This window comes from Zootermopsis nevadensis, unplaced genomic scaffold, assembly GCF_977971745.1.
Source record: "Zootermopsis nevadensis isolate Lab colony 2312 unplaced genomic scaffold, Znev_1.0 Znev_ptg000008l, whole genome shotgun sequence".
NCBI classification, from domain to species: Eukaryota; Metazoa; Arthropoda; class Insecta; order Blattodea; family Termopsidae; genus Zootermopsis; species Zootermopsis nevadensis.
The window spans coordinates 7,025,693-7,048,314 of NW_028259140.1; the positions used below are offsets into that span (position 1 = coordinate 7,025,693).

General features: G+C 36.9%; 2 protein-coding genes across 7 annotated transcripts in view; one reads left to right on the top strand and one right to left on the bottom strand.

Moving 5' to 3' along the window:
• Positions 1-565: 565 nt before the first annotated feature.
• LOC110829799 (calcium/calmodulin-dependent protein kinase type IV) overlaps positions 566-22,622 on the bottom strand; it is a 58,609-nt gene continuing 36,552 nt past the window's right edge. For 5 of the 6 annotated variants that reach the window (XM_087344684.1, XM_087344683.1, XM_087344682.1 and 2 more), the window contains 8 exons: positions 14,914-14,986; positions 8,890-8,958; positions 4,939-5,094; positions 4,566-4,734; positions 4,085-4,160; positions 3,266-3,401; positions 2,702-2,845; positions 566-1,955 (listed from right to left, as the gene is read on the bottom strand). In XM_087344684.1, the coding sequence (XP_087200810.1) occupies positions 1,851-1,955; positions 2,702-2,845; positions 3,266-3,401; positions 4,085-4,160; positions 4,566-4,734; positions 4,939-5,094; positions 8,890-8,958; positions 14,914-14,986 (928 nt within the window). In that variant the 3' untranslated portion in view covers positions 566-1,850. The remainder of the gene's footprint in view (positions 1,956-2,701; positions 2,846-3,265; positions 3,402-4,084; positions 4,161-4,565; positions 4,735-4,938; positions 5,095-8,889; positions 8,959-14,913; positions 14,987-22,622) is intronic. The other variant, XM_087344686.1, reaches the window with a different exon arrangement.
• Positions 6,982-22,622, top strand: part of LOC110829800 (uncharacterized) — a 68,248-nt gene continuing 52,607 nt past the window's right edge. The window contains exon 1 of the mRNA XM_022063893.2: positions 6,982-7,045. The gene's annotated coding sequence lies outside the window, so the exon portion shown is untranslated. The remainder of the gene's footprint in view (positions 7,046-22,622) is intronic.

Genomic DNA, 22,622 nt, shown 5'->3' on the forward strand with positions numbered 1-22,622 from the left:
ACATTCATAATGCATTTTTAGGCCCCTCATATGATGAAGTCCTAAGCTGTAGTTTATTTACCTTACATATAAGTCCAGCATAGTCCCCTGGATACTCAATGGGAATGGTGGACACATATTGACGTTCATTCTACCATATTCAATTAAGGGAACATCTATAATGTTTTGGCTTACTTGTTTCACAGAGACCTGAATTTATTTATACTCTAATAAAAGACAAAACTTTTTCAGTTACAAATAACAAGAAGTAAAATTGGCAGAATCATAGAAGAAAGTATTAATTATCCCATGTGATGTAGAATTGAGCTGTTGAATCAAAATGTGAGGTTAAGGAGAACATCTATGACATATTCTGAAATCCCCCCCCCCCCCCCTTTTAAGCTGCCAGATCTAGTGAGTTTGATGTACACAGCAAATGACATATGGGAAATGCAATCTGAACACCCTCTCACTCCATATGAAGGGCATTTGGGCTGTGGTTGGCCTTTCTGTGAATAGGCCACAGTTGTTGAGACAGAGTCTTCAGCCCACTCTTATGAAGATTACTGTAGAATACATGATAATGTAGAAATAAAAGCACATTTATTGATTTTAACTTGAGGAGCTTTATCAGTCATGTACAGTAAATAATATAACGTGTTCAGCATGCACAGATAATATATATTAATTTTTTCTGACAGGTATCTTAGATAGAAAAGATATTTGTGGCGATAAAATACAAGTATACAAATGATTACAGTATTTGAGACCATAAAATATGACTTACTATGACCTAAGTTGTGATATAAGAAACATTTATAAACTGTGTTCAATTGAAATACAAATACTGTATTAGGATAATATGGGACAGGAAGTAATATGAAACCTGTTAAAAATTATAATGGTGCAAGCATCCCCTTGAATTGCAAACTTTCTTTTTTTTGTAATACTGGAACAATAAATGTCTGGGCTGAATATTTAATTATGAAATAAGAAATTATACACCACTGATGTAACAAACTTATTATTGAATTGCAGGGGTGCATGACATACATTTTGTGACCCAATAATACATTTTATTCAGCCCAGATGAAGCAAGTTGGTTTTTTACTATGTACAAGGAACAATACTGGATATTTTTATTTCCCTCAGTGTTTCTTTTCAACTTTATTGTTGAGATGTAGAGGAATGTTTACATCTGACGTGTTGGGAAATAAGACTTCAACACTGACTTATATTGACTGTGTCAGAAATATTTAAGTTTTATTGTTTATGTGCATACTGAGAACTTTGTGTTTACATTGTGTTCCCTCTCTTAAGTGTTTATCAGGAACTGAATAACATTCTTCTTCTTCTTCATTACTGATTCAATTTTTTATGTACATAGTTTTTTTAAAATTTGGGCCACTTAGTTTCATTTAAGATTCACTGTCATTTGCATTTATGTTTATACACTCCTTGTCTGACAGGAACAATTGACATGTTTCCTTATTCAACATTCATTTATTGCATTGTTTCACATTGTATGTGCTTAATAGCTTAGTGTTAATATTTTTGAATAATTTTGCTTTGAGTATACTGTATTTTTCTAATATCATAAATATGCCAAACTAATGCTAATTTAGGTTCCTTTGGCTGCAAGGTACCTTTCCATAATATATGCAGGATAGGATTACAAGGATAACTGACCTGCTTCATATTGGTGCAATTCTTATATATTCTTTGAATTTACAGTAATAAGGTTTGGATTTATACAACTTAACACCCAATTGTTTCTCTTTGAGTTTACTGCGTATAGTAAATTCCTGAATCTCTTACTGAATGTAATGGAAGGACTAATATTTGCAACACTTCTGTACAAGAGTACTTTATTACTTATATTGGCTGGTGGGAGGCGAGTTCTTGTTAGCCGTCTTCCGCTCTGGAGAGATGAGGTACATGGCTCTGTGTGTTGCCAACACAGCATGTGTTGCTGCCTGTAAGCAAATGTAGTTGCGGTCAAATTTTATTTAATTATATGTTATGAATTACAAGGTTGCACAAAGTAAAATAATATCAGAGGATTGAGGAGGAAATACTTGCAGTCTATTTAAGATTCTATCCAGCATCCAAGTGAACTTTGATGGACTGAGAGAAACCACAATAAACGTCATTCAGAATAGGTAGTTTACCAGATGAGATCTGGCCACAAGTATGACAAACTTAGATATATATATATACTCATTAGCAGAACAAAAAATCCTGGATTAAACACATTGAGCCCTTTAAAGATACTAGATACATTAAATGCTATTATAGACAACACAACATTGTGAGGAAAACAATGCAACCCTCTGTTTTCCTTTTAATCTGCATTGAATTAAACAGTGACCATTAAAAACAAAATAATACTGACATCCAGTTTTTGTACTTTTAAGATCACAGTTTAATGATTACTGTGTGGTAAGGGTTTTGTCGTGTTTAGCGAAATGGAAAACAAATCAGAATTGTTATGCTATGTATACATTTTCTAACTAAATATAAGAAACAACATAAAAATTGGTATGAGTGAAATTGTTGACTTATAATTTGATATTTGTGCACCCATGTTGCTTGCAAGAAATTGCACTGTCATTTGTAAGTCACGATTTGTTTTGTTGTGTTGTCACACTCAGTACATTTTTAAAATTGAAATACCAGCATTGTTTTATGTGTTTGATCCTATGTAAAAGTTTGAACTCACTCTGAATTTTCTCCGTGCATTGAATTCTCGTAGTCTTTTAATGGTGCTACTCATATGATTTTGGCGTGTAGTCTCACCACGGACCCATGGATGGTTCAGAACTTCTGTTGCAGTAGGCCGCTTCAAAGGTTCAATATGGAGAAGCTGTAACAACAAATGCAACTTAGCACATTGAAAATTATCAAAAATTAACAATGGGAATTATATAAACTTAAGAGCTACAAATAGAATGCAGATAATGTTCTCTCCATGTGCTTTATATGGCTTCATGGCTCACTGCTTGGGTGTTAGTGTCTTATGTTATGCTTATTAGTCTACATTCATTTCTTAAGGGGGAAAATAAAAGGAAAGGAAAAGAAAGTCATTTGACTTAGTAGAACTTAAATCCTACATCTTGAAACAGCAGAGTTATAAAAGTTTATACTTTTTCAGGATTTTAACCTTAAACAGAAGTGTTCATGCTCTGTAGATTACCTGGCAGTTCAACGCTGTATAATCTGAGCTACTTAATGTGTCACTAAATATATAAAGAAATATAATAGATATTAAAGGATAATAACTGACTTGTGTGATGAGATTCTTGGCACTGTCTGAGATATCATCCCACCAAGGTGATGGGAAACTGAATTCACCCTCGACAATATGTCGACACACAGCCATCTCTCCTGTATCATCCCAAAACGGCTCAAATCCACATAACCTGGAGGAGAAATTTACTTATTTGCTACACAGACTACAAACTTGTATGCAAAAAGCAGTTTAAAGATAAAATAGCAAAATGAACAAGACTTTTTCTTATTGATAGTTTTCAGAGTGAGAGAGGAAAAGGACTATTAAATCTGTTTGTGCTGACATGGTATAATCTTACGTCAGACTCCCTTTGTATGGGGTATGCATTTTGAGAAATGAAAATGGAAACGAAGTCACATTATTGTCACACATATGGATATGTGTGAATATCAGTCCTATTTCTTTCCTTCTTGCGTACATAGGCTTCTTTAAGTTGTGTGTCTGGATAATTCATAGCTAAAAGAACATAGTGCTGTACAGAATGGGGTATGAGAATATGATGGGTTTCCGTGGATGGCGATGTGACATATGTCACATCCTCACACCCTCACACCCCACCAGTATCTATTAAAATTCAAATTTCAATTGGAGTGAATAAAATCAAATGAAAAGCACTGATAAATTAGTAAGCAATGGATGAGCGACTAGATGATCCTAGCATCCTTATGGTCATCATGGTAAAAAGAAAAAAAAATAATTTCCTTCCTGGAAATTTAACTCGATCATACAATCTATTACCAGTTATTTTACTATCTGAACTATCTGGTCTCATTATCAGTAAGGAGGTAAAATACAGAATTTCTGAAGCCTTACATTATGTAAGTGACGACACCCAAACTCCAGAGGTCGACAGAAGCATCATATTCTTTGCTCAGCAGAATCTCGGGAGCTGTAAATAGTAAGATAATTGATAAGATTCTATTATGTACCATGTTTAAGGAAGGGAGTATTACAAATTATTCGTAATTAAAGTATCAAACCCCATGGATCAGAGTCCTCCATGAGAAGCAAACAATAGTTGCTCAGGTAGTCAAGAAATTCCCTGCGTTTTATGAGACCCAAAGGTTCCTAAGCGTTTGCATGAGAGCCAAAATTCTTCACCTAAAATGTTTTGATTGTGATAAATTTGATTTAATATTAACCGCTTCCCTGATTATCCTGATATATCTCGGGTTGATGATTTTTGCAAAAAAAGAAAGAAAGAAAGAAACCTGAGTTAAATCGGGACAATGGTTATCTTCTGTACCATTACTACCACGTATAAAGGGATCCTGTTGCTGCAGGTTCAACTTACCACAGTAACCAACAGTGCCACAGAGTGTGTTCATGGTGAGGTTCCCGCGACGCAGTATTTTGCTGAGACCAAAGTCTGCCAGCTTGAGGTGCGAGTCCTCGTACTCCGATTCATACAGAAGGTTCTCTGGTTTCAAGTCGCGGTGTACCACACCATGTGCATGCAGGTACTGTAAAAGTCAATATTTAACGTGTGAAAGATATACAAGATGTCCCAAAAAGATTTATAAATAGCAGCAAATGTGGTAGACGCTTTTCAGTCAGCTGCTCACTGCTTTCAGCTGTGCCACGAAGCTAACGGTGTGTTGTGACAGAAGTGTTCTGCTCATTCAGTAGGCAAACCAACTGACGTGTGAGTAGTTTGAGTAGTATACCTGTAAGGCGCTGAGTATCTGACGCACAGCTTCTGCTGCGTCGCGTTCAGAGTAATGCCCACGTTCCACGATGCGTTCGAACAGTTCCCCACCCGTCACAAGTTCCAGTATCAGTTGGATCTCAGTCCTTGTCTCGAACACTTCCCGCAGCTGGATCTGTGTAAATATGAATGAAATAGTGTATTTTAAAATTACGTTCTTTGTTATTTTACATCCATCATTAATTTTATTCTTAGATTTATACTGTATAAAAGCATAAAATATTTCCAAAATTTTACGCTGTACAAGCCCATAAACAGTATCGGAATATGTAAACCGCAAGACAACCTATATTTTGTGCATTTTATCAATTCTTTTTTTGCGTTGAGCTGATTTTTAAAAAAAGTAATATATTTGATATTTTCTTTATGCGAAATATAAACAATTATGAAAACTTATAGCTAAGGATGGGCATATGTTCTTAACGATGCCTTATCGATTGTAGTGACTGTTTAGCGCAAAATGATATAAGAGGATGTTTATTTGCCTCATGATACTTTTGGAAGAAAATTCCCAACATATTCATAATGAAAGATCTTTAATCTCGAACATGCTTAAAATATACTTTCAATTAATTATAATTTTAAAAAAATCGACGCCATTTTAAAACACTGCAAATAAGATTGCAAGGTAATCTTATTCTTTAATATTTCCTGCACTATCATCTTCCGTAATGCTAACATTTTTCCTACAGTTAACTAATACTAAGTTTGGAAAATCTGACTACAGATATTTCCTGTTGATATTACAGATCTTGCGTGTGGGCGCTCTTATGGAATCCCCTTGCTACAAAATCCCGTCATTTTATCCAATTCTCAACAAGTGAAAACAAAGTCACGTTCTCATTTGAATATTTTATTTCGTCTACGTAGTAATCTTGTAAGTGTTCCTTTTACAGAAGTTTTATAATCATATTCGTGTATGCATTTCCTCTTTCTTCTGTCCGCGTTACATAACCTAAATTTCCTGAATGTAATCAACGTAACAATACTGTATAACGAACATGAATGATGACGCTTCCCTTTATGCGGTTTTGTCAAGGTTTTAATATTGTCAGTAACGTGCCTTCAAAGAAGATGGCACATAACCCATTTTGATTACAACAGATATTTCATCACTATTTATGATATATAGTTCTTTAATATTCTTATAAGAATTATTTATCAAGTCTCTTCTGTAAGAAGTACCTAATAAAGTTTATTCTGGGATGCGCTTCCACGGTTTGCGTTGTGTTCCGACCCTGGGGTGACGCACGCCCTCTGAATCCTCATTGTACCTCCTACGTGTATTGCCCCAGTTTTATTTACGCTTTCACTCCACCTTGTGTTTGTGTGTGTCGGATTAAAGCTCCAGTAATTAAAACGTTTAATGGCTTATGTATGCAGGGTGTCCCAAAAGTGTATACACACAAGCTTAATGTTCCGTATTATAATGTGTATACATCTTCTGGGACACCTGTATATTCATATTTAGCAATTATACAGGTCTTATATACGCATTAGATAAATAAATACCTGTGACGTATAAGGCAAGAGAAGAGATGTGCTGCGTTACTAGCAGATCGAAAAACGTTGCTTTGTTCTGATATAATGTAAACTTTGTGGGTAATACTTATAACACTATAAATATTATAAAATAATAAAGAAAACGAATAGTGATCCTAGGGACAGTGGATCTGTGGCAAACTCGTGCTGCTGAATTTCTCATGTTGACCCCATGTTTATAACAGTGATACGTATTTATGATAGAATGGGTTATGGTACTCGTATTGAGAACAAAATGTTCTGTAGCTTTCGAAATCTGTTAGGTTCTATAACGTTACGCGTTATTCTGTGTAAATGTCTGTCAGACGTTTTTAGGTAGCCCTTAACGTACGGAATAACGTATCTAAATTTAGTAGACAAGAAGCAGACCGACTATTACCATAACTTAAAATAACAACTGCGAGAATTTTATGATTCTAAAAACGGCCTGTGCATGGTCGTTAAAACAGAGGCGTCGCATACATAAGGTGCAGTTGTGCTTCAAAATCCGACCGTCTCAGAGTGTAAGTGAAGTTTATTATGGGGTAGGTCTAAGAATTACTTGCCTCTTATAATCAGAGACTAATGCAGTATATGACCAGTCAAAGTTGACGGGGATAAAACTTTTTTACTTCAAACACAGCGTATTGCAGCATTATCTTTGCAAATCGCATCGAAAGAACAAAATGTATAACATGTAGTTTTAAAGCAAATTAAATTCGAAAAAGTCTTTACGGCGACTGAAACCACATTTCTTCCAAACGCACTAACACAAAACCGATCGCCTGACCCTAGACTTCCGCCAACTTCATACTCCGCTAGACCCCACCATAGGCGCCATCATAGCCTCGTTTGAATTTCTCGCTGCACGAGTCGCTACCGTCAGAATTTCAATTTTTTCCACACTGTATGAACGGCGCACTCGAACAGTCAATTGTCTCAGACATTTTTGTTACATTAGGAGTAGATACATTCCTACGTCTGGTAGAAAGGTCACCATCGGTAGGAAACGTATTTCTGTATATAAAGTAGAATGCACTTGCTAAGTTTTTATTTGAGAGGGATTGTTCACTGGTACACTTGTACTCAAAGGACAGGTACATAATCATCAGTCAGCACAGTTCAAATGACCTTTGATGTTAAGGCCACATGACCCTTGGTTTCATCAACATTGTACCACTGTGAGAATAACTGATAGATAATTTATAGCATTGACAGTCGCCATTACGAATTTGAAATTTATTACCGGCACTTTAATGAAAATGGTCTAAATCTCTCAAAATTTGCTGGACGCAAATACAAACACTGACAACATTCCTCGCTCCATATACGTATTTGTTTTCGGAAACAAATTAAACAAGAAGATGACAGTCTTCTGGATTGTTGCACTTTGTAATTTGGCAGACGTTTACCGACGTTTCAGAGGTGTCTACATCATGGAGCATCGTTCTCGTTTGTGCTGGTGAGCTATAAATAATTCTGTACAGTTTTGTTACATAACAAATTACTATTTACTATTTTGAAAAGGTTACGAAGAGTACATATTGAGCCTAATGCAGTAAGTAATATAGATTTTAGCCATTTCAAACAAGCTTTTATGATAAATACGATGCTTTGAAATCTCCGTGACTGACTTTGTAACGTAACAGAGCCTGTGTATCTTTTGTTACTGGCCTTTCTCTTGATCGATTGAGTAACTATTGATCTAAGAGTTTGTTGTGTTATCTCAGCTCTAATAAGACCATGGTGACCGTATCCGTAGGCGCAGATCTTCTTGCTTTATCGAGGCATGTATCAGATGCATGATGTTTTGATTCACAACACCGTCGATACTACTGAATAAACTTATTACATATCCGTGTTCATGATTACTCTCTACGTCGCACTTTAATAGCATTATTATGTGAAAATCTGTAATGTAATTCTAAAAAAACATAATTTTGCTCACAAGGTATGCTCTGTTTCTTGTCGAAAAATGATTCTGCAGATTGTACGTGGGGGCGGGGGGGGGGATATTGGCCTATTGAGCCGGGCAAACCAAGGATTGTTGTAGCAAAATATTCAGAGTGGTTCAGTATTGCATTAGAGCTTTTAAAAATGAAATGAAATATAAATACTGTGCAGGTTGTACTTTTAACAATTAAAACTTTTGATGTAGTTAAAATAAAACAATTCAACTTTAATCAATACATATTGCGTTTATTAGCATTATATAGTTGACATGATTACTCTTATTTATTTATTTCTATTAACCAAGTGGGACGTCTCCCTGGATTTTCTTTAATGAACACAATTGGTAAATTACGCGATATGTCGATATGCTGAATCTATATCATTATCGAGTGCTTTTACCCGATATATCGTGTCAGTTCACCTGTGGGTTACTTACGATATGTGGGTGCCTAAGCTTCAGTAAAATTCCAATTTCTGTTTGCACCATCTTTTTGTTCAAACGTCCCTGCAAGATAAAGTATACAGGAATTATTCAATCATATAATTTTGGTCACGTATGTACAGAGAGATCAAAAAGGCTGCATATATATTTGAGTTTTTATTTTAATGTTGTTTGGAAATACTCGTGTAATTATGGAAATATGATTGACATTATTCCGCTTCTAGATGACAGTAGCTTAACAGAGTCTGTGAGTTTTATTGGGAATAAAAGTAGTAAATCGGTGTGTGTGTGTGTGGATGGCTGACAGCAGATCAGATTAGTTATTTCTGTTCTCTTGATTGGACTTTCTTTGAAATTATACAAGAAAATCAGCTCATAATGCCTAATAAACATCTCTGAATTATTCATATTTATTTCTGTTTCTTCGTCACATGCTTTTGGCACTTCATTATCTGTGTTACATCTACGAGTGCATTAAGGTCCGTTTTATGTAAAGAACTTTTAGGTTTAGTACGATTTTTGCACAGAAATAATAATAAACTGCGAGGTAACTAGAAAGCAGAGAAGCAGGATAGTCTGTATCTATTTATAAATTATCTGAAAGTAAAATATACAGCGTACATTTATAAGCGTAGATGTTATAAGTTAAAACTTTATGAGAGAGTTGTGTTACGTTGTGTTGAAGACAGGTCCCTATGCGTACTTCGAAAATCGTGTTTAATTACAGTAAAACCTCTCTAACTTGGACACTTGCGGTTCCACGATAATGTGTCCAACTTACAGAGGTGTCCAAGATAGAGGGAAAGGGGAAAATCATCCTTTAAAATTGTCGTGTAATAACAATGTGGTAATTGTAAAGTATTATGAAGCCCTTCACAAAAAGGAAATTATTGATAAGAAAAATCAAAAGGGTAAATTAAATTTTTACAAATTTTGTTTTCACTAAATTAAACTTCCATGGATAAGCTCAAAGGGAAAGGCACCCATACTTTACGTTTACTGACAATGTATTCTATTTTACATAATCTAACTACTGTAGGCTTGCTCGAATTAAGAATTAATCACAGTAATAATAATCTTTTGAAACCCACTCTCATGGTTGCACATTACACCCCAGCCTCAATGAAATTTTAAATGTTCAGAATGTATTTTTTTAATTGTACCGTGGTCTAGGCAACACAGAGTTTTCCTCCGGGGGCTTCCCCGGTTTCTCCGTGGCATCCCAATAATTATTCCATTCACACACAGAAAAAGGCAATGGCAAACCACTTCTGGATCATCTGCCAAGAACGTATATGAACAGGTCCCAGTCCGAGAAAAGGATGGAAGGATCCTGTTCATATGGACCTGTCATCAGACAGAACACTAAATAAATAAAATAAAACTTTAGGCATTAGCTCAACATATGATGTCACTTATTTCTTGTAAAAAAGTCTGTCACAAGACACTGCTTTTTTGCTTTTATCTTGGAATTTGCCATCCACTTTCTAATTTTCACCGCAATCCAAATAATGTTTCAACCACTCCCGGTTGATTATGAGCAAACGCATACCGTTCCAATTTCTGTTAACTCAGTTGCAAGCACAGTACTGACAAAGTTAAAACTCTAGTTAGGTGTTTAACAAAAGAATAACTATACACTTTTACTGCATTCCAGTGATATGCTCAATGTCACACACCCTCAACAATAACCAAATCCTCAGTCAGAAATTCAAAACAACAAAATACTAACTGTAAACGTTTCCCATAAAATCATCGAAGTTAAGTGCATGAACCTGTCCAACTTACAACAAGAAGTGTGACCAAGTTCCAGGATAAAGGGGTTTCCAAGATACAGTAAAACCCCTCTAGTTGGACACCCCTATATCCTGGACACCCCTCTATATTGGACACTTTTAATTGTAACCGGCGAATATCCTATAATTTTACATGTCCACAACACCCTATATCTTGGACACCCCTTTATCTTGGAACTTGAACACCCCTTTTGTTGTAAGTTGGACAGGTTCATGCACTTAGCTTCAATGCTTTTATGGGAAACGTTTACAGTTAGTATTTTGTTGCTTTGAATTTATGACTTATGAATGCCTTCTACCTGAGGATTACCTTATGGTTGAAGGTGTGAGACTTTGAACACATCAATGGAATAATTATGTTGAACCCTTCACTGGACTACAGTAAGTATTACTGGTACAGTTTTAACTTTGTCAGTACTGAGCTTGCAACTGAGTTAAACAGTGTTAACAGAAATTGGAACGGTTTGCTTTTGCTCATAACCAACAAGGAATGGTTGAAACTTTATTCGAATTGCGGCAAAAATTAGAAAGAGGATGGACAAATTCAAAGATAAAAGCAAAAAAGCAGTGTCTTGTGACGGACTTTTTTACAAGAAATAAGTGACATCATATGTTGAGCTAATGCCTTAAGTACAATTAAAAAGAATACATTCTGAACATTTAAAACATCATTGAGGCTGGGGTGTAATGTGCAACCACGAGAGTGGGTTTTAAAAGATTATTATAATTAATAATTAAATTATTCTTAATTCGAGCAAGCCTACAGTAGTTAGATTATGTAGGTAAATAGATTGATTGCATTGTCGGTAAACGTAAAGTATTGGTGCCCTTCCCTATGAGCTTATCCATGCAAGTTTAATTTAGTGAAAACAAAATTTGTAAACATTTAAATTACCCTTTTGACTTTTCTTATCAATAATTTCCTTTTTGGGAAGGGCTCCATAATACTTAACAATTACCACATTGTCATTACACGACAATTTGAAAGGATGATTTTCCCCCTTTCGCTCTATCCTGGACACCTCTGTAAGTTGGACACATTATCGTGGAACCGCAAGTGTCCAAGTTAGAGAGGTTTTACTGTATAGGGTATTGTGAATATGTAAAATTATAGGATATTTGCCGGTTCCAATTAAAAGTGTCCAATATAGAGGGGTGTCCAGGACATAGGGGTGTCCAACTAGAGGGGTGAAATCACATTCGACATATCTGATCAGTTCTTCTGCAAGCTACAGCAACGCTATCAGTCCATGTGCTACGTTAAGCAGCAGCAAATTGATTAAATCGATAACTCAATTTTGCTTCTAGGTCTTTTATATTATTCTTTAATAACGAAGGAACTAGTCAGGCGTGTGCAAAGGCAGGAAGTTTCCTCGTAGCTTCGTATCAAGTTCAACTGAGCTAATCTGGAACTAAGAATGGAATTTTCTCAAAGTTAATTAGTTTAATTTCGGTTTCTCAAGATTAAGGAATCTTGAGGTTCATGATACCAGTGCATTAAATTATGAGCAGAATTTGTTATTAATGGTAGTGGCGGTGGTACAGTGTACCGTTAGGAGCACAGCTCAATTGAAATTGTAGATTAGTCTCAGAAAACAGTTATTATTGGGGGGGGGGGGGGGGTTTCAAGTTTTCACGGCGACGAGTAAAAGTAAAGTAAAGTTTGTCCCGCTATACGCCATGTAGGCGCTTGGGGTGAGTGGAGGTATAGCTCCTCTCTTCCTTGACCTCGGCACTAGATGGGGGTGAGTGGTCAGCATCACGCCCCGGCCGGCTTTACCCCCGGGAAAGGACCCCAGTACCCATTGTAGAGGAGGCTGGGTGGGCCCCAGAGCCGGTCTGGACGCAGAGGCTAGAGGAAAAACCCTCTGCCCAGTCGGGGATCGAACCCCGGTCGTCCAGCCCGTAGCTAGTCACTATACTGACTGAGCTATCCCGGCTCATTCACGGCGACGAGTATAAAGACATATAAAGATTATAAAGGTAGTAAACTTTTCTGAAACGTCGGTCAGTTATGTGCCAGACTACAAGGTGGAACATCCTAGAAAACTGCCATCATCGTATTTTGCCACATTATTTTTTACTAACTCTTATTTCAAAATCCAAAAAACTTCAGGAAATTCAATCAAGCTCAATGTTTGAGGGAGAACAGATTAACGGTGTTTAACAAGATGACCCTAACAGGGCTGAAGTGACAGCAGGTTGGAGAAAACAGAAATATTGAGCTGCATCATAATTTATGCTGTTCGTCAAATATTATCAGGATGATCAAATCAAGGATGATGAGATGGGTAGAGCATGTAGTGATCAAGAGGAACATGAGAATGTGTATGAAATTTTGGTCGGAAAGCCGGAAGGAAGGAGATCACTGGGAAGACATAGGACTAGATGGGAGGATAATATTAAAATGCATCTTAAGGAAATAAAGTAAGAGGATGCGAACTGAATTTTTTGTGGATCAGGATAGGAACAAGGGACGGGTTATTTTGAACACGGCAATGAATCTTCAGGTTCTGTAAAAGGCGGGACATTTTGGTTAATCAGGGAAATTTATAAATAGAACGATTGAAACGCAGACGCGAAGAAGAGTAACACGTTTTCTCACCAAGTCACTGTTAATATTCGTGGCCACGGAATGGACTGCAGAAGAACGGGACATGAACTAGAAAGAAGTGCTTTGTCTCTGTCCACTGGGGATCGAAGTAATTCAGCAAGGAGATTCATTAGGTTCTGTCGCAGATGTAGGTCGTCGCGTTGCACAGAATGGTAGATGCGGGTGTGTGTAATGTTTATTTCTTTTTTGTCAGTATCAGTATGACGTTGCAAGGACATTTAAGTAGCACATTTATGAGACGAGTATTATGTTGAGGTTGTCTCCTGTGGCATAATATTCAAACCTATTTTCTTGATAATTGATCAAATCTCAAAATTTAAATTGGGGACACACAGACAAAAATAATGATCTCATAACCTTATTTGTCCTTTAATTAAAGAAAATATGTTAGAGTTACAATAGGAAATAGATATACCATATGCGCTATAAAATCAACAGAAATATATGTATTTTAGGATTTTAGCCCACGTTTTGCAAAACACGTAATGCTAATATTTCTTAACCGAATTAATCGATTAATCGCGGTATCCCTAATATACACAAATACATATGTGCACCCCTTTCGCTCTGTGATGGATGCGATTGTTTCTGGGGCATCATCCCTCACGGTTTTTAATTTAATTATTGGATTCCCTTGAAGGTAGTGCCATGCTGTAACCCCGTTATAGGGTTCAGTAACCATGCATACGGCGTACTGCAGAGATAAAAGAAGGCAGAATGAGCGGGTGACGTCTGCTGCCTTACTATTGTATGTGGTCAGTCAGCTGACAGTAGTAACGGTTCCAAAACGACGGACTCCAGCGCCATTTCACTGGTTGCTGCATGGCAATATGCACTTCAACAACGGGCATCATTGACACTCTTAATGTGTTAGAATGTTCACATTGCAGAAAGATCTGATATTTCAAATCACGGTCAGAAACTGAAACATGTCGAATTCGTGTTTGAAAAATAATTTACGAACTTACACTTTTCAAACACGTTTACTAAAATTTAAAGAAATTGCTTATTTACGTGTGGTGTGTTATTGACCGATTAAAGACCGTGGTAAGTTTTTGTGACTCGCAATTTAACAGCAACTAACTCTGCTTGTTGTATTTACGAGGGCATCACGCCGTTGTGTTTTTCACCATATTAGCATAATCGGGGGTATTTGGTCTAACAACATAAAATAATGTGATGTGTGTCTGGCCAAAGGTCGCAATGCTAATGCTGCTCTAAGTAGATATACAGACAGCTACATTTGTAAGTAATTATTAAATTATGAAACACTAAATATTTGCTATTTGAACAATTACATGGGCAGACATTGTACGGTAGGGAATTGATTAAAGAAGGTTGTTTTCAAAGTACATTCAAAGCACCGTTGATTTATCCTAATTTGGATTTACGGGATTCCTAAAATATATAACAAGTATTTGAAAAAAATCTCAGTATTTGAGGCCCTCATATTGGGAGGTCCTACGCTGTAGATTATTTAGATTATTTGTAGATCTGGCACTGTTGTGAAGGCCTCTCTTATTGCGCAATTAGGTCAATATTTCAGGACGTTAACTCGGCCAAAGCAGGTACCAATATTATTATATTAGTTCTCTAAGTAATCCTCACCTTTTCAAACACTTTGCAGGCCCATTCTGTCTTTCCTTTGTGCAGACATTTGTATACTTTTGATGAGGCACCCCTGAAACAGATGGAACTGATGTAGGTCAATCTCGGAATGTTCAGGTATGCCAAAAACAATGAGATTTCTAAGTGCATTTGTCGAAGAAATTGGAAACTCACCTCTGCTCTTTTAACGTCCGTCCGTATGCAACAAAGCCCAGACTACTGGAACCAAGTTTCCATGGGCCGTTTTGAATTGAATTTAGTTTGGACCACTTTGAGTTCATAGATGAGCTGTTACTAGTAGGCCATATTTTTGTCGTATTTTTTGATAAAGCTTTATATGCGATGTTTAAAAGTACACGACTATTATCACATGTTTCATTAACTTTAGTTCAGGTGAGATTTCAGGATTAATATAACTATCTTCTTGGAAGTTGCGCCGTACGGTCTGGTAGAATCTGACCGACGTTTCAGAGGTGCTTACTGCCTCCATTATCAGGGCTTCGCTGTATTCCCTAATTCATCCTTGCCTCATAATAACGCACTGCACTTCTGGGGAGTTTAAAGCATTAAATTTCATATTCATTTCCCGCCCGTATCATCACTCTAATAATTAGTAAAGAGTGAAAATTATGAAGGTCTTCATTGTACAGTTTCTCCCACTTCCTATTAATTTGTCTTTTAGGTAAAATTAAAATGTTCTCCTCGGCGCCCTGCTTTAAAACACCCTGAATTCGTGTTCTTTATTTAGGGCTAGAGACTATGTTTCACGCCCATACAAGACGAAGTGTTCTACTTTTACCGACAGTTTTGTTACGTACGAGTGGATTCTGATGGTTAAATGGCGCCGGTGTCACTCCTACCTCAGCATGTATAAAGTACTGGTATTTTTGACGGTACATAATTAAGACCTGCTAGCCTCCAAAGTTAAGACGTTTGTATCAAGAGTCATGAACATTTGCCAATTAGTTTTATACATACTAGAAAGGGGATGAAGACACATGAAAATGATGCTGTAAGTTTGATTTTAAGTTCTCCTGACGACATCCATGAAGATGACTATCTTCTGGCATGTTGTACCGTACAGTTTAGTAGATATTAGCTGACGTTTCAGAGGAACTGTCTGAACCAGCAGGGATATAACCGTGATGATGGAGGCAGTAAGCTCCTCTTAAACGGTGACCAGTATCTATCAGACTAAACGGCGCTACCTTCCAGACTACAGCTATCTTCATGATGCCTTAAGTCTGTTCTGAACATAAAATTTTGAAGTAAACCAAAGGCTATGAATGCGCTTGAATTCATATGGGCCTTCTCATTTGGTATTCTCTTCCACGTTAATAAAATTCAGCAATTGGCAATCTTCCTCTCAAAGAAGCATTATTGCTGTGAAGTGCCAGCGGGTCGGGACTTGATATTAAAATTTAAATAACCAGAATTGATTGAATTAGCAGTAGACTTACAAAGCACCAAGGTCACGAGGTCACAGAGGTCTATTAGTGGGGTCAGTAAGTGATGGCACTCAGCTAATGGAAAACGCTATTTCTGATACCATAGGAAATACTTTATTGGTGCTGTAGTGGCTGCACTGTAAGAACGGCAAAGAAGTTTTGAGAATACAACAATTTTTAATTCATTTGAACAATTTTAATGCAACGATTTAGGTGCAGATGGGAGGATAAAATTAAATGGATCTTATGGTCATACTTGGCAAGCACCTTTGGGGCGAGGGGGGTCCAACAGCATCCGTGTGCCAAGAATTTTATGGCAAGCCAAAATTAACTTCTTGAAGGTATTGTGCATCAATTAATGTTAGCCATAAAATACTTTGGACTGAAAAAATGTCTGTGCTACTTCTCCCTCACGAGAACCGGAGAAGATGCGCCATTAATTTCACAAAAAATCCTATTTCTTCTACAGAAGACTCTAGGAAACATTTAAATGAAACTTTATAGCATTAAAATGAAGTAACGTAACAAGTCTAATTCTAACCGTTTCACGAGGTCATAGCACTGGTGATCAATGATGTGTGAGAAAATGAAAGGACACGTTTCAAGGTGATAATTGGAATGATTAATGATAATGAAATGATACCAAACCTGTTTATCCTGTTGGGATTTCCAATTAAACCTGCTAAGATTTAGTTATTTAGCTGCATGACTAACTGGCCCCGTTTACTGCGATTTATTGTCTGGTTCATTGTATCTTTTTTATTTAAGAACACAGCAATGAAAGTGTTTGCCAATGAATCATTGAGACACCAGTCACTTCAACGGAGCTACGCGACGTTCGGTTTGATCCTCGTCTTTTAATGTGGTTTTAACCCTCGGACTCAAATTTGTAATTTTATGCTAGACGTGATATATAGATTTCTATGAAGAGGCTTTCTTTTCATGCTTAATCTAAAACTGTAATGCAACATTTAACATCGAATTGTTTACTAATAAATTATATGTAAGAGAAAAAGCTATCTGCACGCTGCAACACTGTCTTACAAGAAAAGCTGATGTCTTATCTGTCTTCATTTATAGCCTACTTTACTTTTTCAAGGAAAGGAGTTAGACTTATAATATCGCCTTTCTGTCGGTGTGTTCTATTTTAACCGTTGAACCAGTTGATCAAATTCCATTGAATTCGTACAAACATTATGTCAGAGGAGAACACCCAAATTTATTAATATTTAATTTTTCACTGTCATTAATAACAACATAGCAGCCAAACAAATTTATGATGTGGCAGCGATACTTATTGTAGGGTATTGTGGTTATGCACGGTAATATATCTCCCCAAAATATGTAAATTTCGAAATAATGTTTTTTTGTAGACTTTAAATTAAAGTGGCGGTTTTACGATAAGTTTAATCCAGCTTCCAATTTTAAAGTATTAACTAATGGGCCACTGGAGTTAGGAGTATGCTATTTTTTTATGAAGTTGAATTATAAATATGCCTACAAATTGTGTATGAAATATTATAATTCAACTGTTCCAATTATAAGTATGATGCGAATCTTTGATGTTATATGCCTCACAAATTAAACGCGCACAGAATCTGAAGGGTACATAAGTAATACGTTCTTCCCCAAACTGTAGTAATTTAGAATTCAGACTCGAACAGGATTAGTTGTTTGAAAGTCTACGTACAATTCATTATTTTAACCTGTGACTTCAATTGTGTTGTAGTGTTGGGTTATATATTTATATTACCTGGATCAAGCATCGATAATACTAGATTTGTAGGAACGAGATTCTGTGTAGTACAAATTAATCTTTACGGTGTGTAGCCCGAAATGCGGTTTTCATTGATATTTTTTTGCAGCATTGTTTCCATTATACGTCTGGGATAAATTGAACTTTGCTTTATCTTTTATGGGCTTAGACCTTCTTGTGAAAGTGACAGTCACTCAGATAGTCAAGAAACTCCTCGACTTTTATAGAATCTTGTTCACAGGAACCCATTTACCCTGAACTCCATCAATTCAATCCATACCATTACATTCTGTATAGTTAAGATCCATTTTAATCTTATCCTCGCATCTACGCCTATGTCATTGGACAAGTCGCTGCAAAACTGGCTCCGAGCGTCGCGACGCCGGTACATGACGCATGCATTAGCCACGGGAGACCACTGGACACGACGTTGGAAAACCGACGCCTGCTATCGTGACACCTCCAAAAGACTCCTCGTTCAGCGCACGTTAAATTCCGAATGAAAAATAAATTCGCCTTTTTATAACCTGTTATTATATTAATCTTTTTATCACCACATGATCCAACCACTGAAATGAATGACTCAGACTGATAATTAAACAAACGGATGAGTAAATAATGTTGTACTGTCACTATTTTAGAACTACAGTTTCTTATTTGTACATGGCTGTTATATAAAACTGTACTGGGTACTGGACTTGTATGATTTCTAATGTCATTAGATTTCATGATGTGTGATAACTCTTGTATCTTTATATTGACGCTGTAGTGAGAACGAAGGAAATTATCCTTTTTATGCGTTCGGCTATACCAGATGCCGTATACCCTACTTGATTACTTTTCTGCCTTCTAACAACAACTTTTCTGCTACCACGGGGCCCGAGGAATAATGTTTTATGATCGCTTTAACCAGCCAACATCGCGGCATAAAGCAGAAGTATGCAACATTGCAACAAACTACCTCCTTGGTATTGCTGAGGTTTTACGTTCTCAACACAGCCTGCTACCGCGTCGTGCAGACACCGGTCAGTGTTTTTACGAGAATAAACACATCACACTCGGTTTCATAAACGAAGGATTTGTTATATAAAACCTTGAAGCGTTTTCAGCGATCAAAAGTGATACATCTCTTTCGTCGATCAGCCACGTCAATTCGAAGTCCATGTTTAGGAGTCAAAGACGGTGTTCTAACATGATATTGAAGCTAGTCTGTTAATATTAATGTAATATTTTGTCGTTGGTAATTTCAGTGACCCTTTGTTATGTGATTTACACAAATATGAATTAATGCAAGTTTTAAATAAAGTGTGGAAATGTTACAGGTCATCTTAAATAATGCCCAACGTTACGTCAGTCCCGCAAGTGAATCTTGTACACCAAAATGAAGGTATATTTATTTGTACCAAAACTCTTACATCTGTATTTATTTAGGTTTTGGTTGGTTAAGTGTGACGGAGGCTTACTATACCTGCTTCAGGTTATTCTTATGACTAGTCCCGGGCTATATGCCAAGTTAATTTTAGAAATAATACAACCTGGGCTATTTATTATCTACACCAATGCCTTATAAAGGATGGAGAGTATCAAAACACATCTTATAAATTGATGGAAATCTTGTCCGTAGATTTTCGTTGCTGGAGCTCAATGTAAAATTTTGGCTTTCAGATCAGACCCGCGTCGAATATTTGGTGTTAACAAACGTTTCGGCAAATATTGCAGTTGACATTTTAAAGGTGGGTATGAGGTGAGGGCTGTTCAGAAGAGTGTGTGGTTGAATTGAAGGAGGTAATAGGAAAGTTGGGAGACGGTGACGAAGAGGTTCCGGTGACCATGATGGAAACATGTTAAATGCTTATTTATTTGACTGGTTTCCTTCTCGGTGTTTCAACATCTTCATCTCAAGAGATACAGGGATCTAACTTCTCAACCAAGGCACTTTATTCGCGGGATAGCATAACAAGGCTATAACTGAAAGCGCCTATTTTGCGTTACCAAACGTTGAATCAGAAACATGTCCTGTGAATTACTCATCATGTCATTTATATATTATATCCAAGCATGTGGCCAAATTAGAGAACCATCACTGATCTACTTGAGAATAGTTGCATTATTCATTCCATGTTATTCTTATGGGAAAATCAGTTTGCATTATTAAAACCACTTTCGGATAGACTGTCACTCTGCTCAGACATTAGGTTAGTTCGGATTTCACTGCCATGCTATTCTTGTGTGAATACCGCCTGTGTAAACCGGATTGAATTACGGTGTCACAATGTGTTAGTAATGGCTTGGCGGAAATATGCATTTCTACTGGGTGATGAATACGTAATGAACGAAGAGGGATGGATAAGGAGGCGATCCACGGAAGATACTAGGAAAGTGCTTATTTTGATTCTTCTTATCTCGCGCTGGAGCAAAGAGAATTTACCTGACAGGCCGAACGTCGCGCGTTACTTTTCTTAATATTGATTTTCCTTTTGCTTTATCCATCGCATAGGTGTTTTAAAAACGACAGCGTTTCGGAACTTGGTTCTGCTTCTGTCTTCAGCTGAAAGGAGGACAAATGCTTAATCTGCTGGGAAACGTTACGTCATCTGATATATTTCCATACCGCGGTGGTATTGAATCGCGGCCATTAGTTTACAAAGTAGCCACTTCGAATCTTGGCGAGGTCCCGGAATTTCTTACTGAATTTATCCGTGATTTTCTACGTGTAAGTGAAAAATAAAACACTCAAACACCCGCAATAATTCTGGTTAAATTCCATCTGTATAGGCGTTTTAAGAATGCAGTCAAACAGCATTCAACCGATACGAGTTTGTGCAATGTATTTTTCACAGTTTATTTTTTTGTTCCTACTCAATATAGCTGTGTATAAACGTATGCGTGGACTGTTCAGAAAAGATGAGATGAAATTGTAGGATTTGAGGTTTTGACGGTGGTGAGTCTGAAGACAGCCATTTTCATGAGACAAAATTAAAAGCCAAGCCTGGATATTTTCTGTGTACAAGTTTAGGATGAGTTTCGTCGTGGCTAACAATTATCTTCGTATACCCCAGAGTTCTTACCCAAGTTTAACACGGGAATGTAGACAGTGAATGTTCAGTATCTTCCAAGTTCTGTTAGACAGTCCCACCCAACAACCGCTATACATTCTTATTTGGAAAAGCCAGTCGCAATTTTATTATTACCCGTTTCCCCCTTGTCACTTTCTTCTTTTCACCCTGTCTTATCGCACACCTTCGTTTCTGTGTGTTACTGTAATCCATTATAAGTTTTTTTACAAATACTGTACAGAATGAAACCAGAAACTGGTTCTTAGTCGGTTAATGCACAGCATACATTGCGGTTGTGTTGTATTCCCATACCAAGCGCTTGAAAGAAGACCAACACAAATACTTCAATTGTTTGTGCGGGACTTCACAACATAAAAACTTTGAAGGCATTGAACATTCACGATGTGTAGTGTTGAAACAAGTTTTATAATCACGAAGTTTATACACTTGCACATACGTATTTTTTGTGACTAATCATTACTAGACCCCTCTGCGATATTTAATATAATTCAGCGATCTGCTTGTAGCAACGGAAGGAAAACTAACATAGTTTGAAACATTCGAACTTATCAGACCTTGAGTCAAGGTGACATGTATCTGCTGCGTAATCCCTATGAAGTACACGTAATATTTATTCTATAATAAATAGATGAAAGGAGGAGGGATAGAATGTTTCTCGGTCTCCACAGCTTCTATCATTACAGCAACACGTTCCTCGTTACTTCGTTTTAATCAAAATGTACAGGAATCACTTGTAACTAGTGACAGTATGATGCAAATAGTTGGGGCAAGACGATAAAATCAAGGATGATGAAACATATGGGGCAAGTAGCATGCACTGAGTAGATGAGAAATGCGTACATCATTTTGGCTGGGAAACCTGACGGAAAACGCCACTCGGAAGACCTAGGCATGGATAGGAGGGAAAAAAGTGTTACTGAATGTGGTACATATAAGTACCATTATGCTTTAAAGGTCTAAAACATACCAAATATTTCTGTTTTAGAGCCGAAGTCCATATAATGTGTCTCTACTTATAAATGACAAAGCAAATTATTACAAGATTAAAAATTTAAAACTAAGCATGGATCTGCACAAAGTCAGGAACTTACTCAGTAAAAGTACTTAACGTATACAAATAGTATGCGAGATCCTATATCCCCTTGTCGTGGGGCCGGGGAGGGGGGGGGGGTTCTCTTCATACTCAAATTATTGTTATTCGCAAAACTCGGTTCAAGAGATAACAAGCAAGACGTTCTGAAGATAACTACAGTGCCAAATTTCTTTCAAATGCTTTCATCTAATACACGTTGGCCGGTGAAGCCGTCCTCGCCCTGCAGAAGTGCAGAAGCACTGAACATGTCTTCTGTCTAGACCTAGAACTAGAACTTGCTCTGATAGAATAGTGCACTCATTTACACAGGATTACTCCTACGTGTTTGATCGGGA